A 24,100-nucleotide genomic window follows, 5' to 3' on the forward strand; every position below is an offset into this window, starting at 1 on the left:
TGAAGGTTTTATGAAGGGTTATTAATAAAATATGTGGTTAAAAAATGTGAATTCTGTTTGATATACTTGTTTACTTGCAGTAAGTAAATGTTTTAAAAGTGATATAGGAGTCCCTAATGTGGGAGAGGAGTTTATACTGGATTCTTATTACAATATTTCATCTACTCCTATAATATTTCTTTTGAAAGATTTGCTCAGGTATTCTTTGCCAAACCTGTAGAATATATATAGATATACCACTGAATTAAAAAGGAGAGCCTCTAGCGTTCTTCCTGTTTTGCTTTCCTCATATTCTGATTTAACAGTCCAGACACACTAATTACTAGTATATTCAAAAGGGTTCAATGTTTCGCCTTGAGTTGAAGGTATTGATCTTTGTACAAAAGACTACTATCAACTTTAGAAGGATCCTTTTAAGAAATGGATGGAAATATACTGTTATGTATACTCTTAGAACTATGATAAGAGTAAATGCTATGTATTAAATTAAACAGTCTTTGAGGAAAAACTAGAAAAAAAAACAGGAAATACAACACATAGTTAAATATTAAATGACGAAATAATGTGTGCAAAGCAGTCTGCCAGCCTGTACTCACCAATTATTGGCTAGAAAATAAACTGCTCTGATACCTGCCTATGGAGACAGGCCCTGCTACTTCCTCACCTGTGTTCTATTCAGTGAAAATCTAAAAGATAGTAAATGCGAGACAAAAGAGGTTCTAGATCATTACTTTTTATTTTATATGAGAGAATAACATACAAAAAATGTTGATAGCTATACTAACTATAGAGACTGAATATACAAAATGTTGACTATAGCTTCTTAACATTTTTATAAATATACATTATTAACTTTAAAAAAAAGGCTATTTCATTTCATTATTAACTTATACTATTTAATATTTACAACTATATTTACATAATTTAAATGAACTTATTTTAGTTTTATTTATTGATTAAAAAAAAAAAATAATAATAATAAGTTCTATATTAAGTACTGTAAGATACTAAACCTTAACATGATACAAAATTCACAACTATGGCAGTGGCTTTATTTACTTAATTAATTAATAATGGATATCTACTTTTACAGTCTTTAGTAAAATATTAATAACAATCTAAATACTTCTTCTGAAATCCAATGAAATTATCATCTAAATCTCATATTCAGTAGTGAAAATTCATCTTTGGACAATAAAGTTATATCTAATTACTATTACAAAAATCTTATCTTCAAACAGAGATAGCTTCCAGGCAGTTGCAAATTAATCTTGGTCCTGAAAAATTAGAATATTAATAATATAATGCCTTGACTTTTTTCCCATGGTTTACTTGAAGATGAATACTTGAAGGGCTCCAATAAAACACTTCTAAGAAATTTAACAAAACGATTTTTCATTTTGAAAAGTACTTTTTTACCTTATCTGACTGATTACTGGAATAAAGATAGAAAAAAATCAATCTGTTGAGGTACTAGCAACAATTTAAAAGGTGAGGAACTTTAACATCAGAAGGCCATGACAATGCACTTAATAGGTAAAGTAAGCTGGATGGGAGATGAATTGACTGAAAGATTGGCGAGTTTTAGGGTTATTCACCTTAAATACTTGCAGGAAAGGTACTACTCTTATTAGCAGACGGTCCTGAAGGTAGATAGTCCTACAGGTTTCACTGTAAAAATCCTTATGTTGTCTGCAATGAGAGGGGCTATCCCCTAGGCTATGCCCTCAGGCTCGCACAGTCGGAGTTTATCTTTGATTAAAAGGATAGAGTAAGTGAGGAGCAGAGGTGGGGAGGACTGAATCTGTTGTAATTGCTTACGTAGATGAACTGGCTGTCGGGGTTGCCACCGACAGTAGAGCTCTATTAAAACAAGGTGTTGAACGGTGTTTCAGCCTCGTAGGACGAGCGAAGCATGTGTGAGTGAAAGAAAGTGTGAATGGCCGCTTTTTTGAGGGAAACAGAATTTTATATTCTGACAGCTGAAGAGTTCCATCAGTAATTACAAAAACGTACGAGAACTGAAGCATATATACCACAGGTGGAAGATTATAAAGGACTACTTCAACATATTTCTTAAAGGACGCCGGAAAATGGGAGGGACTATTCAGTCAATGATCGTGAATAAAAAAAAATAATGGACAATTATTGAGAAGAATTTATGTTTTCTAACTATAAAGCCTAGACTGCGATAATCTTCAATATAAGAAAAGAAATGTTGAAATCAGACTAATAGTTCCTAAAATTAGCACGTTAAAAGAAAGAAAATCTTCAGTTATTATGTTTTAGTATAAATATATACAAAACAAGCTAGTGTATTAAATATCATGTTTGGAAGTTGGAAAGAAAAAGATATAACATACATATACGGGGTGTCTAAAACTCGATTAATTTTATCATGCCATAGGCGTTGATGACCAAAGGGTTTTACGCCTTTAAGCAAAAATCAACAACAACAAAACTCGATTAACACGCCTTTGTTTCAACAGTTCAGAAAATTCCTAAATGAAACTAGGTAGGTATTCATGCCCAATGTTGTAAGTTCTTCATAAGCGCCCCTGATCCTGGAATTGTTACTAGAAAGAGGTTCATTCATCAATGAGAATCTAATTTTGTATCACTTTGGCGTAAATTATCAAATTCCTCAAACAAACATTTTCTGGCTTTTTGACAGCTTTTTTGAAAACAAAAAACATTTGAGATTGAAATTATACCTCATACTTTGAGTATCCTTGGCCGACCTATCGCGTACCTGCCAGGATAAATAATTACGATGATGGATTCTTGCAAGAAAATGAATTCTCAAAAGATTTTGTTTGTTCAAATTTATGCACCGTTTAGCATAATATTTTTTACAACTTCATGACGCCCTAGATCTGAAAAATCATTTATATAAAATTGTTCATTGAAAATACCTCTTTTTGCTGAAGATTTCAGAGTTATGTGAGCTGTTAGAGGTTATATACTTGACGTCACCAAAAGAAAATTCGTTCACAAATACTAAGACATATCGAGTTTAATTCCTAAATTCTAAAATTCACTGACAACTGAGTCTTGAATACCCTTTATGTATACCAAAATACCGAAATTCGCAACCCTTATGAAAGAGACCTTCTAGAACGAATGAGACAAGAAATATATTTACTTATTTACTGTATTATCGTGAAAACAACAAAATTATATTTTTGAACATTAGCAAAAGAAATAACTAATGTACAAGAGATAAATTATAAAGAAAGCTAAAAAGATTCTGGTTTTAATAGAAGTAGAAACTTTTATTTACCTCTTTGGATTAAAGATAACAAGACTACACCCTGTACTAAGTCAGCATTCAAAATCAAAATATATGAAATCCTATTATTATATTATACATCATGCTTATAGAGGATAACACAATTTAAACAGATAACATTGGTCATAAAGATGGTATTAACTAATTTAGGTAGCTCAAAAAGAACCAAGAAAGAAACATAAAAATGCAGTTATGGAAATCAAATCCTGGCTCTAGTCCTTCCCACTAGGATTTGAACAGTGAAGCTTCACAGCTAGACCAGTCTCCCTTGACCTGTATTTATAATAACCCGAAGATTTCTTGAACTTTCGCTGTGTCCAGATTATGTAATGACAGGAATGGGGTGATGTCAGTGTTCGAACAGTCGGCTTGAAGAGTTGTATATGGGAGAGAGTCATTGATTATTCAGTTCTACATTCTTTGGGATTACCAAACCGGTTTAAACTGAATAAGCCTTTTGAAGAAATGTAAATAAACTTCACACGAAAAACATTAGATCGCGAGGAGAATGCTTTTTTCTAAAATACTTAGGAGGCGATCACGATTATTTTTTTTATTACTGTTTTAAATAATAGTGCTCTTATACTTAATTAAATGATTTCTGGACTAACTTGAGTTGTTGGGGGGAAATAATCAACTAAGAAACAGAAAACACACAACCCATACCGTGTAGTCAGTGACCTTGCAACCAGCAGCACTTCCTAGGGACGGCAAAGACCTTGAAGATCCAACTTGACAATAACAGCAAGTAAGAAAAACCGCAAAGTAAGTTGTAACGTGATCTGATAACTTTGTGACCTGCTCCTCTGGCGTCATAAGATTTTCTGCGTCCAGGAGTATCACCAAGGTTCTCTTTTTCGTGATCGTCCTCGGCAGCTTCCAGATTTTTTTTGTGTTCACGGCTTCTAATGTAAACGCAGTTTCTCGGAGCTTCTAATGAGACGGTGCAATCCGCTAGTGTTCCATGAGGTATCGAAACTGAGCGGTAACAGAGTTTATGACTTATTTTACTCCCTAATCCCTTTATTCTTTCACATATTGTCTTTTATTCACTTATTCCATTTATGTATTAGTAGACATCATCCAATGTAGGTCGAGCCCAGTCGAGACGTCTACTTACAGCAGCGGTACTAACTATAGCAGCACCGATTCGAATTCAGCCGGGAGGGATTAATCTTCTTTTTCCCTTTCACTTAGTTTAGAATACGTTGGTTACCTATAGATAATCTTCCCGTATGTCAGAAATGACCAAAACAAAGTTGGTTCCTATCATCCACACAGAATGAAATTGGCGTACAGGAAACTAACTGTTTCCATTTTTGAAAGCTACGGTAGACATTAACAGGAAGAGGAATTGCATTATTTGGTCTATAATGCATTTCCTTTGGAAAGGGATGAACTGTTGACTGTGGTGTCGAGAAAGTATGTACCATTTTTACCTCAGTGAACATAAGGCATAAATTACCTATAGTTGGAGGCCAAAAACAATCGACATTTGGTACCTCGAAACAGCTGGAAGTTATATTTTGCTGTAGATTTATTAACCTGTTGAATAAGTTGCCATAATAAGAAATGGTACACCTATACCTTGAATTAGTTTCCAGGAAAGTATTGAGGCAACGAAGGGGCTTAGATAGTCGTTACTCATCCGTCATTTCACTTCTGCACATGGGAGAAATCTTAGATAATAAGACTCACTGTTCAAAAGTAGTGATTACCCCCCCATACCTTCTCTCTTCTAAAACTCATTAAAATTCACATTCTAGTATAACGAATGTAATCATATACTCTTTATATGGTTATAGCCCATATAAAAACTTGTAAGGATCATTTCATAAAAAATAAAATCAGTAAAAACTGATCAACAAGTAGTTACCAGCCTAGAGCATACCATAAACGATACTACCCTGTATTACTTTACCCAATTATCCTAAGCTGGAACTGGAAAAATTAAGATTCCATATCGTCTATTATAGTAAAAGTTGAATGAAAATTTATTAATTTTATGACCAATATTGTTAAAAATTATAATTCAAAAAAGCAAACAGGGAACAGTGTTTTAAAACAAACAGTGAGTTATATTATACTGAACAGGGGAACTGAGTATCCCCGAGAAGTCCAAGAAGAGGATAAATATATGAATTTGTATTTTTGTTCCAAGTTTTAGACCTTTAGACAATTATCATTTTTTAAAACGAAAGTTATAAATAAGTACAAAGGTACAAGTGGAGATTAAATAATAATTAGTCACAAAAAGCACACAAAATAAACCGTCAACAACAATCGCTACTAAATTTTATTTTGACTTATATTCATTTCATATTAAACTCACCTTATTTACGTCTTGATGTCAGTACTGGTCGTGGTTTCCGTCGTCTCATTTAGGTTCAAATACGCTCCACAATCTGTTAGACAAAAAATTACTGTATAAGCAAAATAAGTTAACCAAGATCGAAAATAATTTTCATTATTTTTCGAATTACGTACTACAATCCTATACCGGATAGGCTCAATTTTTTTAATATATATATTCGGTGAAATGTACTTTCTAAAACAGTTTTTTTATAAAATGAGCTCCACTATTATCCGTTTTTATATAAGAAAACCAACGTTTCCTAGTCCTCATTCGTCTTAAAACAACAATTTCCGATGAAGATAGCTCAAGATGAGGTGTTTTATAAAAGTGACAAAATATATGGATTAGAAACAGGGACCAACGAAAATATGTGAAATAATAATTTGTTTTTGTACAAGATAATAAAACCCTGAAAACGAAGGACAGCGAAACATCCATATTTTATTTTAAAAAAGACAATATTGGATTTCATATAAATACAATTTTTTGTCTAGAAATTAAATCATAGATGATATATATTATATAATTATGTTATATAAATTTTCCCAATTTTAAAAATAATTTAAATAAAAAGATTTCAAGTAAATAACATAAAGGAATGCTCGTTGTGGGTTTTTGATTTATAGTATTAATTTATAATGTAAATTTTGAGTTCTAGTTTCTCTACATGCTATATTATATCATTTTGATCTTACTTCAAATTTGCTTGTTATATTTTATATACAGTTGTAAATGTCAATAAATAAAATAATAATAATAATAATTTATAAGGTTTTTTTTTCTTTTTCTCGCCCTCCTTGAAGGACAGCAACAAGGCAGTCGCTATAATACCGTTGTTTATTGCTGCCAGCTTCCTCCTTCTGTGCTACGTATTTATTCACAAACGTTAAGATAATTTAAACTAACCTTCTATGTTATAACATTTATTTCATAATACACTTACCCACTACCGTTTCATTGAGGACTCGTAGATTAACAAGCTCTGTAACGTTGGATATTTTCCCATCCAAGAACTGAAAGGTAGAATTGAAGACGAGTGATGCAGATTCCAAGGGTCCAGCTTCTTCCTTAAATACTGCAGCAACATCTTCCTCGTAATCTCGCCTCACACACGTATTGTTCTCTATGGAATAATATAAAAAATTATAATGAAGTATCGAAAGAAAGATAATTTTATGGAGAAGTGACGAATCTCAATTTCGACCTTTGAATTCTTACTGGATGTTTAATAAAATTTATTGACAAAGTAAGTAGCTTCAAAACTGTAAGTTAAGTTGGCGGATTTTGGTTTAGAAGGTTTTGACGGGAATATTAAATCCCATGTACGTCCATTTAGAATCTTGATTGGGCCCTGTGTTTTTGAGACAGCCCTTGAACTAGGCATGGGTCAAACATTATTCTTAGTTCAGTTTCCACAGCACCATGGTTGCCATGGGATCCTTATCCTACGTTCTTTACCTTTCCAATTGGTCTTTTTTCGTTGGATCTTGGCTGTTAATTATTCAATGAGATGCTATTAACTTACTAAGGTATTGTCATCAATAAACATTATAAAATTAATTTTACAGATCTTCTTGAAAATTTTACCCAGCTTTTAGCCACAAACAGAGTTAATAAAGTGTTTAAGTAGTAATTATTATCTAACCGACGATGAGCTCGTAGGATTTTTACCTTAAATGGCTCAAATTATTTAACTAGGTACCGTGAATGTTTTGGATCAAGTCCAGCTCAAGATCCTCAAAATTATATATCAAATGTGTACAGTATGTCTGTTTTTTAGCTAAAGATTAAACCAATTCATAGATTTTATTGCTCAAATTACACATTGATATTCCTAGAGCTAAAAAGATTGAAAAAATATTTTTAGTCTGTTCATTTCTGAATATGTAACTTTTTTTTGAGTGGATGGTTCAACCAATTTCCGATTTTCATGTCTTAAATTATTCAGATCTATGGTTTTCCACCAAATATTCGTAGCCTCCCTAAAACATTCGTTCATGTACGGCCTAGATACGAGGTCTTAGTGGGTACAATTAAGGATTAGTATAAGTTTACGGATAACTTAATCTTAACCATAAACTGTAGTTGAATTTTCCATTGGACTAACGTCATTACTTATTACGTACACTTTTACTTGTAGGTAGCCATAATAAAATATGTAGCTTTACCAATTGTGTGTGTTGAGTAGACTTTCTTGATAATTTTATATTTTTTATGAGTATGGGCATGATATCGCTTATGTTTTTGAATGAATTAAGAGAAGAAGGAAAAACATATAACTTTTTATACATTTCACCTCCTACTAAATTCAATGTATATTATGATTTCGATGACAGTTCTGACCCACTTCTGACATCTTGGCGTAACCACCTGTCAGGTAAAAGCGTAAGAACTGAAAATTAAGTATTTCTTTTGAATAATGGCTGTATTTTACGATTCGTTCGCTTATTTACTTATGAAATAACTGCGATTTGGGTTTAGCGAATTGTAAAAGAGAGTTTTGCTGATCCAGAATAAATCTGTGGAGATATAAAATCGAACGACTGTTGTCACAAAAATCATTTAAAAAAGTTATGAGTTATGAGTATACTATAATATAGTAATAAACTTTCAAATATTCTTATTTATATACTTTGACACTATATGTGATTATTATATCAAATTTCACAGCCAAGAAATGCAATATCACATTTACTTTTCTACCTGCTAGCAAAGTTTAACTGAAAAGTTTATAAACAATTATTTTTCTCTATTCTATTTTTTGTTTGAATCAATTTACATGTATGTAAATGTAACTATTTGTTGCTGTTGTTCGTTGGGACTTTAGGACGTAAAACCCATTGGTCATCAACGCCCATACAACTATTTGCTTTTCTACTCAACAGCGTATCCAGGAACAAAACTAGGTGAAAAAAGCCATAGTCAATCAGATTGCGACATTTCAGCGCTGAAAAGGCGAATGAAATCAAAAATTAAAGATAATTATGTATAATAGTCGCAGTACTTTATTAGCTATTACAATTAGTATTTTATTGAAAACAAATTAATTTTTATTAAATTAATAATTTTTTCCACTTCTGGGGAGGAGAGGGGGCCAGCTGCCCCCTCCTGCCCCATGTCTCAATTTCTTTAATATTTAAATTTTCTAAAGTAAATCGAGGTCTGAACATAAACCATATATACTTCATTAAATAATTTACATTAAAGAGGAGAAAACCTGATTTCTTATAATTATTGTTTTTAGATTGTTTATTTCTTTTTATTGGATTTACTCTAAAACATAAATAGAAAAATCTCATACTTAAGAGTTATCATTATTGTAACACTACGTGGCCCTCAATGCAAGAGTTCCGGCGATTTTATTTTAGAGGTTAAATAACTTTCATCATGTGTTATGAAAAATAAATAAATAATTTATTCATAAAACAAAAAAAAATTCACCCTCGTACGTAAGTAGAATACCATCAACTGCTTGACTAAGGAGACACCTTACATAATGTTATGGTGTGAGGAGGCTCTCACCCATAGTTGACAAAATTAATTCTCATATAATTTTAGAAGTCTAATTTGCTAATCATCAAATGTATATCCTGCGGTATCTTTTAAAAAATAGAAACATCGTAAAAGTGAACAAGTGATGTTGAAAAAAAGTAGCTCAAAATGACTTAAACACAATTGTATTAAATCAAAAACAATGATATGGTTTTTACAATATTTACAGATCTTGTTACGAAAATCGTATAAAAACTATTTTTAATAAATTAATGAAATAAGCCCGCTGGAAATTCGTACAGCAATCTTCAACGAAAATATAAAGTGAATCATATAACCTTTGTTTAAAACTAGTGCATGATAAAAGTTTGAATTTTTTACTTAGTTGAAGTTTTTAATTTTTTAAAAGAATCGAGAATTATTTTTTAAAGTTCAAATTATTTTATATTAATAAAAATAATTATTAAAATTAATAAGTAGCTAAGCACGTAGGTAATTCTAATATGGAATAAGTAAATAAGTAGTAGTTCCTACGTTTTATTTATTCTTCAAGGTTAAATTATATATTAAAATTAAATAAATGAGTAAAAAATTACTGGCTAGTGATGAGTCCAACACTTCTTCTTTCGTAGAGTTGTTGATTTCAGTTGTGTTAAGTATAGCAGTGCTGTTACTAGACTCACTGATAGTTTCGTTTTCGGATTTTGTAACTTCTTCCTCTGTTACATTTCTCGGCAAAGAGGTACTGTTTGTCAAGACAGTGGCTGCTGGCAATTCGTCACCATAGCTCCTTAGGATTGGGTAAGGATCTGGCTTCCAAACTGCAACTTTCGTTGGGCTTCTCCTGAAAGTATAGTACGTTAGTGTAACTTTGTTGGGTTGACTGATACAGAAGGTATATTCCTAAACTATAATTTATCAAAAGATAATATGAATGCATATTATAACAAAATTTTCAAAATAAAATTTCTTAAAATGGATTAATGAAATGAGCAAGTATGTTGAAAATCGAAATCAGTTGTGAAAAAAATAAATAAGTTCTTCTTTTCTCTTAAAAAATATACATAAATTTTTTGTTAACAGTTAATAATGTCTGTTTTGTAGGGTTTTGAGGTTCAATCAATAACAAACATCTATATTAAGACGACGTTCCAAGCTTTCGAAGTGTCTTGCAGAGAAATAACTATCACTATATAGTGCCAAAACGGCTTCATCTTCTTCAAAACGATTCATCATCCGCCAAAACGGATTTTTAAAATACTTGTCTGAAGTGTTCGCATTAAAGATTTTTAAGATTTTCTACATAGAATTTATCCCTGACAGAAAAAAAACAAAAAAAAAAAATGTATGAAGAAAAGAAAATTTCATTTGCGATTCAAATTGAAGAATGCAATCAATTTTTTTTTTTATGATGGATCGGGAAACCTTGGCCCAACAACTGAATAACAAATTTTACATCCCTCCCTCCCCTCCCTATTCATATCATTACTTTAACGGATATGACAATTAAAGAAACAATTACATTGCTTTGAGCATTCTAAACAAAAATTAGGAGAAAATGAGAACCTTGTCAGGAAGCTGTTTATGATTTTTTTTCTGCTTAAACTGTGAATATTTTATAAATAAGTTCCATTTACGCATTTTGTTAACATAATTGTAAAATCTGAATACTTTCTTATTAGTGTAAAGTATTAGACGGAAATTTCTGACATTTTTGTAAATTATTGATGACTATTTACCATAAATGTATATATGTAACTTTAAAATTATTTCTTAAAATCCAAAATCCTTCGTAAAATTCTCAATGCTCCTTACTTTGTCACAAATAAAATCATACATAAAGACCTTAATGTTCCTTATGTAATCGATCTAGCCCGAACCCCACTCTACCCCACACCGATCTAACCCCCTAGTTTCTAACCTTGCATCCTCTTCCATTCCAGACAATCTTCCGAGGCGCCTGAAAAGAATATGGCCACAAGACCAGCTAATGTAAAATGTCATTAGAGTGCTACCAATAGGTAGTTTCTCTACACATCTGTAACACTCCAATTTAACTTAGATCAGATTTACTAAATGTATTATAATGTATAGTTGTAAATAGCAATAAATAAATATTAAAAAAAAAAAAAGATTTCTAGTTTTCGGGTGACTTCCTGTCTGATACATGTTCACTATCTCTCCCATGCAGTACCAAAAAGTTTATTTTTTTCCCGTCAAAAACTTTAATTTTCTTTGTAATTCATCGTACTTACTTCAAAATATTTTTTTCCTTTCAACAAAGTATGAGAATTCGTTTTGTTTGAAACTTTCCCTCCCAATATTTGCTTTCTAATAATACACTCTTAACTCATTGAAAGAACAAACAACACACTCACCGCGGTGATTTGTATCATGAAAACGAAAGCTAGAAATGATTAGAATTTCTACCTTCTTGTCGAATATGACTTGGGAGATCCATAAAGTATCAGTTTCGCTACGCGCAAAGCATCTTTGCAAATAACAGTTTCCCAATGATTGCACAGCGATATCAGAATGGTGGAAAATTCTATCCTTTCTTTTAGTTTAGACGTTTTATACTTGAAAAGATAGTTTCTCTCCGTTTTCTAGTATTTCTAGATCCAAAAAGAATTTTACAGATTTGGTGAAATAAAAAATATGCTATCCAGAAAAGTATTCGCTTTGCTCTTTTCAAAAACGCAGGCGATATGAGACATGAAAACCTTGCATAAAATATTTCTTGGGAAAATTTTGTAAATACAAAATATATGAGGAGAAAGATTTCAATGAGAAAACAGAAAATACAGAATGCATTTCCAACAAGATGATGGAATATTAATATGTTAATATCAATATTTCATGGGCCCACAATTAAGGCTTAAAGGGATAATGGAACATTTTAACTGTCAAAATTGTTTAATCCTACTCATTCACAGCTATTGCGCTCTCTGGCTTCAAAAAATTAATTAATCAATCACCCTTTGATCGATGAGAATCGTTGAGATCTCCTTGGGTTCAATTTTCATCTTAATATATTAGGAGAGGGAAGGAGAGATAAGCTTGTTCCGGTCATTCTAGTACAAGAGCCCAAGAGAAAAAAAAAGTCAGTTATTTCACCCCAATTTTTTATTACTTTAATAAAAGAATTCCTCTCGTATCCAATCCCTACACTCCAAAATCCTTCGTAAGATCCGCAATGCTCCTTATTTTGTTACTAATAAAACAATCCATAAAGACTTGAATGTTCCTTATGTAACCGATCTAGCCCGAACCCGATATCATTCCCTCCATTATAAACTCCCTAACCACCTAAACCCACTAATTTCTAACCTTGCTTCCTCTTCTATTCCTGGCAATCCTCCGAGGCGCCTGAAAAGAAGATGGCCTCCTGACCTTATATTGTAAAATGTTTTTAGAGGTCTACTACTGGATAGTTTCTCTGTATGCTGTATTATATCATTATGATCTTACTTCAAATTTGTTTGCTGTATTTTATATACAGTTATAAATGTCAATAAATAAATTTTAAAAAATAACAAATATTTTTACTCCTTGGCATAAATTTTTAAAAATGATTTCACCAATCTCTTATTCCTTAACAATGAAAATATGGTTCCAAAAGACGAGTTAACAACAATGATAGACTAAAACAAAAATAAAGTTATTAATAGGAAGGGTCAAAATTTTCGGGGTCTGAGCACTCAACGTGCCCAATAAAACAGTTGAATAAAAAATCTATAATAAACTTATATTTTATAACTATATTTTAATGCCATTAACAAAAATAAAAAATAAAATAAAGAGTGGGATGGCCCCGCCATTTTACCCTAGCGAGGGACTCAGATAAAGGCGGATGTCGTTATTAATACTGTAAATAAAACAAAAGTTCAACTCAATACATATTTAAATTATATTTCTTTCTTTTTTTAACTTTACATTTTCAGATAACATCTTATTTTACCGAATATTTAATTTAAAGCATTATAAAACAAAAAATAATAATAGATAATGAATAAGGCATTTAATAATATTTATGTTTCTTTCCATTGAACAGTGCGTTTGTCTCTCTTTAACTAAAAGATTTTGGAGTATCGCCTTTTGTTTCTTCATTATAGTGGTAGTAGTACAAGAGCCGGGAAGAAAAAAAAGCAGTTTTTTTCTTCAGCAAATTTACTCTCCTTTAAATAATGTTCTTTTAGAATTTCTAGTGTTGGTAGTTTTTAGGATGTAGAGCTCCGAATTAATTATTGTTTTTAAAGTTTTGAAACAGCCATAATTTTTTATTCCCCTATCTATACTTGGCAGACTCATCAGTTTTGGCTAGTAGTTATACATACTTTTCATTAAAGTAATCAATAATTGGGGTGAAATAACTGCCTTTTTTTCTTCCCGGCTCTTGTACGATTCTTAAGCATATTGTAAATATGTATTTATTTTTGTGCGATTTTTTTTTGTTTGGTTTTGGTTTGGATTTGTCGTATACACTTTATAAAAATGCAATCCTGTAACAAAATTTGTATGTAATTGTCCTTAGAGAAGCAAATTCTGATGATTACTATAGAAAAATTCAATCTTTTTTATTTAAAGTTCACCTATCTAATCTATTGGGCAAAAATGAAAACAGCTTTTTTTACTAATACATAATTTCCTATGAAGGTACCTGATTAACCTTCATTACCTGTAGTACCTGATTAACCTTCATTACCTGTAGTACCTGATTAACCTTCATTACTTACCAGTTGCAATTCGATCATAATAACACTTATTTTCACTGAGTAGTCAGAAATAAAATTTATTTTAAGGTGTGATGTAACAGCTACTTCCTTTGGTTGGTAGGCCTTTTTTTAATTTCTAGAAGAGAGAAAGTCTTTTTTAGAGACTCTAAAGAGTCGCTTTTTGTAACAATAGATGTATCAATAACGTGTTCTATTAAAATTCACAGTATACTTTTCGTTCTTTGTTCACCACAGAAGAAGGAAAGTTCACAAAAAAGAGAAAAAAAATTACATGGTTGGAAGAAGCTTCCTGGGCCTATGGATGATGATATTCCATCAATGAACACAGTGGTAAATGCATAAATGACAAAGATATAGGATGTTCCGCAGTACAATACTTCATCATATGCTTACACTTTTTCGAAATTGATATCTTTTCATAAACCTGCTGCACATTGAAAATCTTTCATTATCTACACTTCAAGTGGATATAGAATTCTATTCAAACCCTTATTTGCAACGCTCCAGCTCTTTTCGTACTTATATTCCGTCTCTTTCCACCCCCCCTAATTAAGAAACTTGATCATCTTCGTCCCTGGGTCCAGAAACTGTTTGTGAATAATGATTATCTTTTATTCTCATTGTATGCTATTTATTTCTCTTTTTATTGATTATTATATGAAAAAATAATATTTTTTTATTATTGTGAAAAGGAAAATACTAATATTTTTGCTTTTAACAGGGAAAATGTTATTCTTATTAGTTATATTAAATAATAGCTGTTGAATTATCTGGGATACGATACTATTGATTAGGGCTGTTCATAGCCGAGGGAGTACCAACTTTGATAAGAGTTTGAGTTGAGGTTGACTTCTATTTCAGGTGGTCCTACGAAATATAAATTTGACCCCCCAACACGGTTATAACCTATTCTAAATGGTGGTAACCTGTAAATAACCCCTCCTCCTCGTATATAATAATGTATATATTTATGACCAGTAAGAGGGTAATAAAAAAGTAAATAAAAAAGAATTTAAAAAAAAAGATACTATTGATTAGTAAATTATCAATTTCGTAGCATTAATTACTGCTCTAGGGACAGATCCTAAAGAATACGATTATGAAGATAACTCAAAACCCCAAATTAATGGAGAAATACTATTGTGGAATAAGTACCTATTGTTCCTAAATGGGGTGGAGGAATTTAAGAAAAAAAAAAAACACAGATTGTCCAATTTAAAAATATTTTAATTCAATAAAATATAATTTGAAAATTGATCTTGAATTTTATTTTAACGATCTATATCACAATTTCATCAGGTCTTGTTTATTTGACCCAGTTAAAAATGTATACAATTTATATCTTGGAACACCATGCAGTATAACTTCTGAATCGTCTTTTCCATGTTGAATTCAATTTTTGGGTATTAGCGCAGGATTTGAATCCACAATGACATGAAAGGGAGCACTGAAGCTGCTTTCGTAGCAGCAATTCTTTATGCAAAGGCTCCTAATCATGAAACTTGAGTTTAGTCGCTATTGAATTGCATTCATCCTAATTGATACGCTTGCCTATTTGAAATTAGTATTTGTAGCAGCTTTAGCAAAGCGATAATATCGTGACTACTTTATAGAAATGCCCTTCACATGCATAAACAGTGTCACAAGGGAAATTGTAGTGGCTATAGCAATCTTCCCTTTTTCTGCAGTTGGGTCTATGAAAATGTGCCAATTGTAACAAAATGCCATTTTTCAAATATATAAGATGACATTAATATTCTTATTTTGATGACTGATACAAACAATGAGCTACAAATGTAGAAGAGATAAAATGGGAGGTGTGTTCTACCCATAAATATCATTCAAAGCTAAGATATTATTGAAAACATCTTATTTATTTACAGTGAGAGTAATGCTTAAGATAAAAGAGTTGCTATTTTCAAGCTACAAACAAAATATAAATAATGATAGCGGAAATCACATTATCGTTTCTCGTGTTCCTTGAAATATTTTTGAATTTATAATGAAAAAGACGTCCTCAATTTAAAGTGAAAGGAGGATATTGGTGGCCTAACTCCAGCTTTATAATTACACATACCAGTGCAAAGAGGATTGTGGCAAAAAATACTTCGATGCTCCATTATGTGTTTCGGTTGTGGATTAGAATCTTGTAGTAATATTCTAAAACACTAGAGTTCGAAGTCGACATGAAAAATGATGGTTTATTGCTTATTGGTAATGATAAATTATATACATCCATCACATCAGGGCAGAAACAACTAAAACTGATTAATTTTTAAATAAAAGTTTATGCATATCATTAAAATAAAATTCATAATTTTGAAAGCATATGTATTTTTTAAAAATATAAATATTTGTATCATACAGTGGCGGTGGATTGCGGACGTTATCATTCCCACTGTTTTTGTGGAGTTGGATTTCCAAGAACTTTGCTCCCGGTTCCTTTACCTACGCTACAGTAAATTATTCTAAAATCATTGTCAATCCTAAGATAAATAAAATTTATTGACATTTAAATTAGAGTGGATTTAAAACATTAAGTTTTATTGATAATCAACACTGATCTTTTTCGTGAGCTCTTTTTGAATGTTTAGCCAACCAAAGAAAATCATAAAGAAGGGACATGATCTTTGGTACTTAAGAAATAAATGTGACAAGGATCTGATGAATATCAAACAACTATAATTTTTATATATGTACTCATTCAAATTACTGGATTGGTCCATTTTTTCAAGGCATCGCCGTTGCTCTGTTATGGTAATGTACTCAAGATTTTATGTCATGAACCGTTAAGTATTTTTAATTTTTTTATTTATTTTAAGTGTATTTTAATTTGTTTTTAACCATCTACTATTTTATTTTAATTTATTATTACTTCATTAATAACTTTGTGCTCTTGTTTTTGTTATGTATACGTTCTATAATATTTAAAATTTGATCAATCATTAAATTTAAATAAACCTTGAATAATATTTGAATATTTGTGATGGGCCACTAGAAGGGAGAAAAGTGAGAGGAATGTGAGGGGATAAAATATAAACGATTTTGAAAAAAAAAAAAAAAAAAAAAAGAAATTGATAAAGAAAAAAAAAGTACATCATATGTAGCTATAAAAATAACACTATATTGTAATATTCAGTTATAAGAAAAAAATTAGAAAAATTAATTTATATTATATTGAATAACTGATTGATTAGTGTAGAATTACTGTGTATTATAGCAACCCAAAATATTTTGGCAGCATTGTGTGTAATGTAAAGCATTTCTCTCTCTTCACAACATTAACCTTGATCGCTGGTTAGCTATGCTCCTCGAAATAGAATTGGTGGTTTGGAGATGCACTTACAAAATCCGGTATGGTGTAGATGAGCGCCATGCTCGGATGAAGTTACGTAATGACGATAAGGTAACATAGCCGATTGCAATAACATAAACCTGCAACGTTAGTATGGGCAATCTCCTATTGAACAAGGTTAGCGACATACCTGGTCCACCTCCAGCAACCTCCTCAAGGGCGTGTCGACAAATAATGGCAAGTATTTCCTTTTCCGTCCTTTAGTTTTGCACTAAACCGTACAGAATATACCGTGAAGGAATCCGAGTCTATTAACGTTCACAAGTTTGGATTTGCTTTCGAAGCAATACCAAAAACAATACAATGCAAAAAGATGATTCATCGAAAAGTATCTTGTAGGAACTGTAAATGCTAGAATTGGCTACATTTCACATTTTTATCTATAATTTCATTTCACATATTTTAATATATAAATAATAACCATATTCACTCAAACTCCAAATATATTTATTTTAAGAATCTAATTATTTAATTCATATCCCTGATGGGGGGATAAATACAGATACTATAAGTATTTGTATTTATATTTAATAATGAGCGTATTGTGACATTAGTTGATAATAATTGTTAAAAATGTGAAGGCAACACTGAGTGAGGCATACGGTCGTTGTGCCGAATGAGTTATTTTGTGTTAAATCGAATATTCTTAGGTTTCATATTAATATAAATGTATTTTTTTATTGCACTGGATAATTTTATTGAATAACCTTAACAATTTATACTAGTGGATAGAAGGATCTTTTAAAAATTGTAAATTGCGCCTAAATATTCATTAATAAATATTATTAATATTTTAAATATATTTTCACAAATATTATTCATTATATAAATATTCGTGTAAGATAACATTAGAGAACAGAGAGAGAGAAAGAAATACTTTATTCATTCATGCTGCCCAAATACATCGGGTTGCTACATTACACAGCATACTGATCAATCCGTGTCAGGACACATGTAAGTTATATGTATAAATTACATATTTTTATATGATATAATATAATAGAAAGATAACATTTTTTTTTCACAGTTTTCTTTTACTTTTCTTTTACAATGAATACCAGTCTACAAACTAACTATAAGTTCTCAATTTATTCCTTTTTTTTTCCCCCTTCTATTTCACAACCCCTATTTCATTTTATCAACAAATCCCCCCTATATAACAAATATTAAAATATTTAAAATAATAAAGTAATAGATAAAACAACAATAAATTCAAACAAGACTACTACTGCTCAAAGATTCAGGGAGAATAATTAGCAGTTTTGAAAAGGATAGAGTACAGACACATGACAATAAAATATTGATAAATTCCATATTCATAAAGATAAGCACGACCATCTTATTGAGGGAAGTAGATATAATTTATTCGAAATTGGATAAAATAATTAATTCAAATTGGTTAAAGAAGCATTGAGGAAAAGAGTGGGATGAACTAGCTAGCCTTGTTGCCAAAGGTACTGCTAAATTCAACCTTCATATCAAATGTCTTTAATATTCATTTAAAAAATTATTTTATGACATTCGTAATCTAGTACAAAATGGATTTCATTTGATAAATCGGCCTAATTACTCAAACATATCCACCACATATCATACAACAGTACCTATCATATGTACAAACACGTATAGAGTTACAATGAAAAATTAACGCTATTACTAAGGGAACTTAGAAACATAAAATATCAAATGAAAAGCTACGAAGTTTTCCAGCCGACGGGACTAATATGAATACGTTTATTATTCTAGGCTTATATCATACGATTACAGGTGGCTTAGTATAATGTCTGTGAACATTTAATTTCCTATAGAACTTCTGTAATTGTTAAAAATGTACTTATGAAGTTATTGAAGAAAGAAATTCTTTGTTTTGCCAGCAGTGGTTGCCCAAATATATTGACTTGCTATAAAGCAGGGGTGGCCAACAATTTGGGTTGATCGTCGATCGCTCGCAATGTCTGGGGTGGAATTCCGTGTACAATGGACTTTGAAACGATTGTAGAAGACATTACTTTCTAGCAATAGTTTCAGACCTATTTTTGTTATGGATCAAAAATTATTAATTATCCATATTCTTTTAATTTCCCTGGATGTGAGTTTTTTGGCCTTTTAAACAATTATGATTGTTGTTTTTTACGTTGGTAGATAAGCCGTTTATCTGTATTTCAGTGCGATGTATACTCAGCGAGCTATTGATGGATTAGCAAAATGTAATCATATTATTCTTTCATAATACATTTTCCTGACCCCTCCCCCCCCCAAAAAAAAATCGCCAAAGTGAAATATTGAAACCAAATTATCAGCCATACTTTGCAGCTTTATAAAAACATTTTCATATTTACGAACAAATAGTACAATAACTTATATATTGCATTTCATAAAAAAAATTAAATTCCATTTTAAGTTAGCAAAAATCTATCTTGAAAAAGTGTCGGAAAATCAAATTTTTTAGGTAACGAATGTATGGAGTGCTTCTATCAAAATTGGGTCTGGAACTTTATTTTCTTCATAAGCCTATATCTCGAAACTTAATAAGTGATATAAAAATAAAAAATATTTTTGAGCATATATATTACTTATGCACCTATACCTCGCTGGAATGCATCTGATACTGAAACGCAGTGTATTAACATAGTATGCTTTTCACATCCCTTCTTCCCCCTTGACTACGCCTATGACAACAAGTCGATCGCGACACGCTTATAAGATAAAAATTAGATCTTATGTACAGAAAAGTTGGCAACCTCTGCTACAAAGCAAAGCATACAGATCACTCTGTTATTAGATACAACATAAATGCATTTTATATATAATATTAATGAATAACCGTAAGTGAATCTCAAGGTAATGGTCGAGGGTGCGATCAAGAAGAAACGAAAAGTTTCTTTGAAATTTTATTCTATTATTCTATTTATTTAGCAACGTTTCGCCTCCGCTTTGTAGGGATTCATATGGCTTTCGTGTTGAAAGAAAGCGCAAGAAAGAAATTTCTAACTGAAAGTAATGACTACTATAATATTTTTAATTCGTATTATTTTTAAATTAACAAATGTTTTTACTCCTTGGCATAAATTTTTAAAAATAATTCCACCTATCTCTTATCCCTTAAAAATAAAAACATGTTTCCAAAAGACGAGTTAACAACAATGATAGATTAAAACAAAAATAAAAGTTATTAATAGGTCCACCGTCAGGAAGAAATAGAAGGGTCAAAATTTTTTGGGTCCTAGCATTCAAGATGCCCAATAAAACAGTTGAATAAAAAATGTATAGTAAATTTATATTTTAATGTTATTACGAAAATAATGGGATGGGCCCCGCCATTTTACCCGGGCGAGAGACTCAGATAAAGGATGATGTCGTTATTAATACTGTAAATAAAACATAAGTTCAACTCAATACATATTTAAATTATATTTCTTTTTTTTTTTTGTTTTTAACTTTACATTTTCAGATAACATTTTATTTTACCGAATATTTAATTTGAAGCATTATAAAACAAAGAATAATAATTGATAATGAATAATGTATTTAATAATATTTATATTTCTTTCCATTGGAAAGTGCGATTGTCTCTCTTTAACTAAAAGTTTTAAGAGTAACGCCTCTTGTTTCTTAAATATAGTGGTAGTGATATGGACTTAAATTCATTCAGAACTGTCTGTCCCAAACTTGAGTAGGGTCACAGTAACCCCAGTTTATCAGTACATAAAAATAATATTCCCATCTAAAAATGTTTTTAAAAAGCTTTATTGCACAATAAAATATGAAGCTATGATTTTTAAGATTATGGGATTTTAGTAAAACATTACTTAGTAAAATATCTACATAGTTCAGTAGAACCAGAAAATTCATTTTCAAATAGGAAATTACCATTGAAGTGGCTATCAACATCATCTAATATGTAAATATAAATTGTTTAAGTAAATACAAGTTATAGTGACATTAAAATATAACTGTTATACAAATAAAAACAAATAAGAATGAATCATAACTATAATAAATTGTTCAGTTTCATTTCAAGGTGATCGAGATCATTAGCACCATGCCACAGGAAGCAATGTGTTCGTTTATAAGCCAATTGCTTTCGACATAGCTAAAAAATGCTAAAACTTTACAAGCGAATTCGGATGAAAATCAAAACAAAAAGAAATATTTAAACCTATTTTTTTTTTCTGAGCATACATATCCGCTGTTAATAAAAAAAAAGTAATAAAACATTCATAAATCCAGTCTTGTTAAAAAACAAAACAAAAAACTTACAGTATCTCTAGTTTCGGAGTTCTAGTCGAATTACACCACACTGAAGACGTACTTGCTGCAACAACCAACAGAGGTAGTAATATCTGAAAACCGTTAAAATAACTTGCATTGATACATCATAGTAAAATTAGGTACTAAAAATTACAACCAGTCAAGCAGAGTTGGGTTAAAATTGATTTCATTAAAAAAACAAGTAAATGAAATTACAATTTTGATTACTAATTTGAACTATTTGATGAACCACTGTTATTGTAATTATGTTCCAAAATTACAGTTAGTAGTTGAACCAAAGTAATAGCAATTAAGTACGACTGAATTTGCATGTTAGTAATTGCAATTACTGTTTCTCCAGCACTGAAGTGAAGTTAATGATACATCAACTTATTCTATTTTTTTTAATGTAGCAAAGGGAATTTTGATCAAAAAATAGTGTAGATAGTGAGCTAAAGAACTTCTTTTTTTTTTTCATAATTCTAGAGATTTGTAAAAGCAACAAACCATTTAGGAAAAACAAAAAAAGTGATAGTAAATAGACTTTTAATAGAACTTTTCAGTTCATTTTTGTAAATAAAATACCTGAGTGAAAAAAAAGGACAATAAAGCGAATTTTCGAAAATTGATTTTTTCGGTTAATTCGGTCAAAATATTGTCTCATTATGCGTTACATTCACAATCCCAAAATAAATAAAAACTTTATTTATATATTTTTTAATACTTTAAATTTGTAACAAAACACCTCTATCCACTCATGTTTTCAATTACAAACATTTCTTCGGTCCAAACCAAAATTTATGCAAATATTTATTTTATTTTTTTAACAAACCACATATCTTTCCTAAATGCTTTGAGAAATTGCATTTGTTGTTTTTCATTACTAAATAATGCCCTTATTTACAAGAGTGAGAATATAAAGAGCGGGTTATCCTAAAAATTACGAACATATCCTAGCTTGTCAACAAGATTGAAGGACCACACCATATATCCTACAAAGATGGCTATGTAATGAATGTTAACTCGTACCGAACTAATTTCAATATTTTAAATGAATGAGGAAATTGGTAAATCCTTTTTAAGGTATTCGGGAATTGCTTACTAACTTAGTTTTTATCAGCTGTAAGGTAACATTGTTAGGAAAGATATATCCTCTATAAATCTTAATATTGTAGGGGAAGTGAATCTCTATGGAGTTTCTGAATAAATTGAATATTTTTTTTTAGAAACTTTTTATTAATTAATAAATATTACAATCTGCCAGAGTCTTAAATAATTAATGTATCCTTATATAATGAGATTAATATGTAAATACATATATATATATTTGCGATGAATATTTGATTGAATTGCATATGTCCTCAACGTATTTTCAAAACCTAGGAATGAAAAATCACAACATTAAAAAAAAAATGCGATTAATTAGTGAATGATAATTAATCGAATTTTGAATTATTAGAGTTCACATTACCTAGGGTTGATCGTCACAAATTATAAAAAACATTGTTTATTTGGACAAATTACTAAGATGAGGACAAACTATACCAACCTTGTCCATGGCCGATTGTCGCCCGACGACTTAAGAACAGACACTGCGCTAAGCTCGGTACCCCACTACCTTCGATGGTTGTCACATACTTGAACTTTCACTACTGCCGGACCATTTACAGCGGTACAGCGTCTCTTCTGAGAAAGTTAACAAGATTTATCGGTCCAGCGCAGCACTTTTCAATGATCCAACAATGATTAACTGACCGCTCTAATTGGGCCTAAATGCTACCAATTCCCTGGAGTGACTTGATATTTACTTTTGTATGGATTGAAGGTCCGGCGTTATAGAGGGGCAAGAGAGGGGACCAATAACATTTAACTAAAAAATCTATGACTAATAAAATCTCGTACTTTTATCATTCTCTGATTTTGTAGAATGCAACATCTCTAATTTTTGAATTATATAAGATAATTTTTTTTGGGAGGTGGGAGTAGGGCAGGTTTCCTTTTTTAAGGTAGTAAAAAGATAATTATAATTATTTTGTTAATGCCCAATGATGGGCTTATAAGCAGTGTTATAAATATATTTATTGACAATGGCGTAAGTTAAAACGATTAGAAACAAAAGAATTAAACTGAAAAAATACCTTGAACAGATTCTATTATTTTTTTTGTTTACTCCCTTCCTGTCCATTTCTTATACATAAGAATGCCCAGGCTTGAATCGAACTGGGGTAGCTGCAGTTTTAAGCTTGCTAAGCTGAAACCTGAGCAGACTCTACAATTATTCTACAAATTTCTTTTTTAAACAAGTTTGAGATATTTCTCTTCTTGTTCTTCCCGAGTTGTTACTTCAAAGTATAACTTGGTGTGGTTCATAACAATTCTACAAGACATGAAGGGAGGGCAAATGACAGACAGAAATACAAAGAAACTAGAAGAATGTTACATGATAGTTTGTATGAGCTAGGATTATGAACGAAAAGATACTAATATTCTTTTATTATTATTGTATCTCCATTTTCATTTACTTTCAACAAATATTTCTATATTTTTACCAATAATTATTCTAATATTTTTACATTCAAATATTCTCCTCAGAATTATATTGAGGTAATTTAATTTAT

At 30.6% G+C, this 24,100-nt stretch overlaps 1 protein-coding gene across 1 annotated transcript; it reads right to left on the bottom strand.

Moving 5' to 3' along the window:
• Positions 1-777: 777 nt before the first annotated feature.
• Positions 778-23,157, bottom strand: LOC106679240 (uncharacterized). The gene is made up of 6 exons (XM_014418259.3): positions 23,032-23,157; positions 21,492-21,574; positions 9,737-9,984; positions 6,592-6,771; positions 5,625-5,697; positions 778-1,277 (listed from the first exon to the last, which is right to left on the bottom strand). Exons 1-5 carry the CDS (start codon positions 23,038-23,040, stop codon positions 5,630-5,632), a joined length of 588 nt encoding a protein of 195 aa, XP_014273745.1. The 5' UTR covers positions 23,041-23,157; the 3' UTR covers positions 778-1,277; positions 5,625-5,629.
• Between the last annotated feature and the right edge of the window lie 943 nt (positions 23,158-24,100).

Source organism: Halyomorpha halys, unplaced genomic scaffold, assembly GCF_000696795.3.
Source record: "Halyomorpha halys isolate HHAL.00 unplaced genomic scaffold, Hhal_1.1 Scaffold185.1, whole genome shotgun sequence".
Classification (NCBI taxonomy): domain Eukaryota; kingdom Metazoa; phylum Arthropoda; class Insecta; order Hemiptera; family Pentatomidae; genus Halyomorpha; species Halyomorpha halys.

Bases quoted from the DNA above. Each gene is read 5' to 3' on its own strand.
- LOC106679240 (XM_014418259.3), bottom strand. The intron at 9,985-21,491 runs GTAAGTTTTTTG...CTATACTTTCAG, and splicing joins ACTCCGAAACTAGAGATACT to GAGAAGCCCAACGAAAGTTG. The intron at 6,772-9,736 runs GTAATTTTTTAC...ATTATTCCATAG, and splicing joins GTTGGACTCATCACTAGCCA to AGAACAATACGTGTGTGAGG.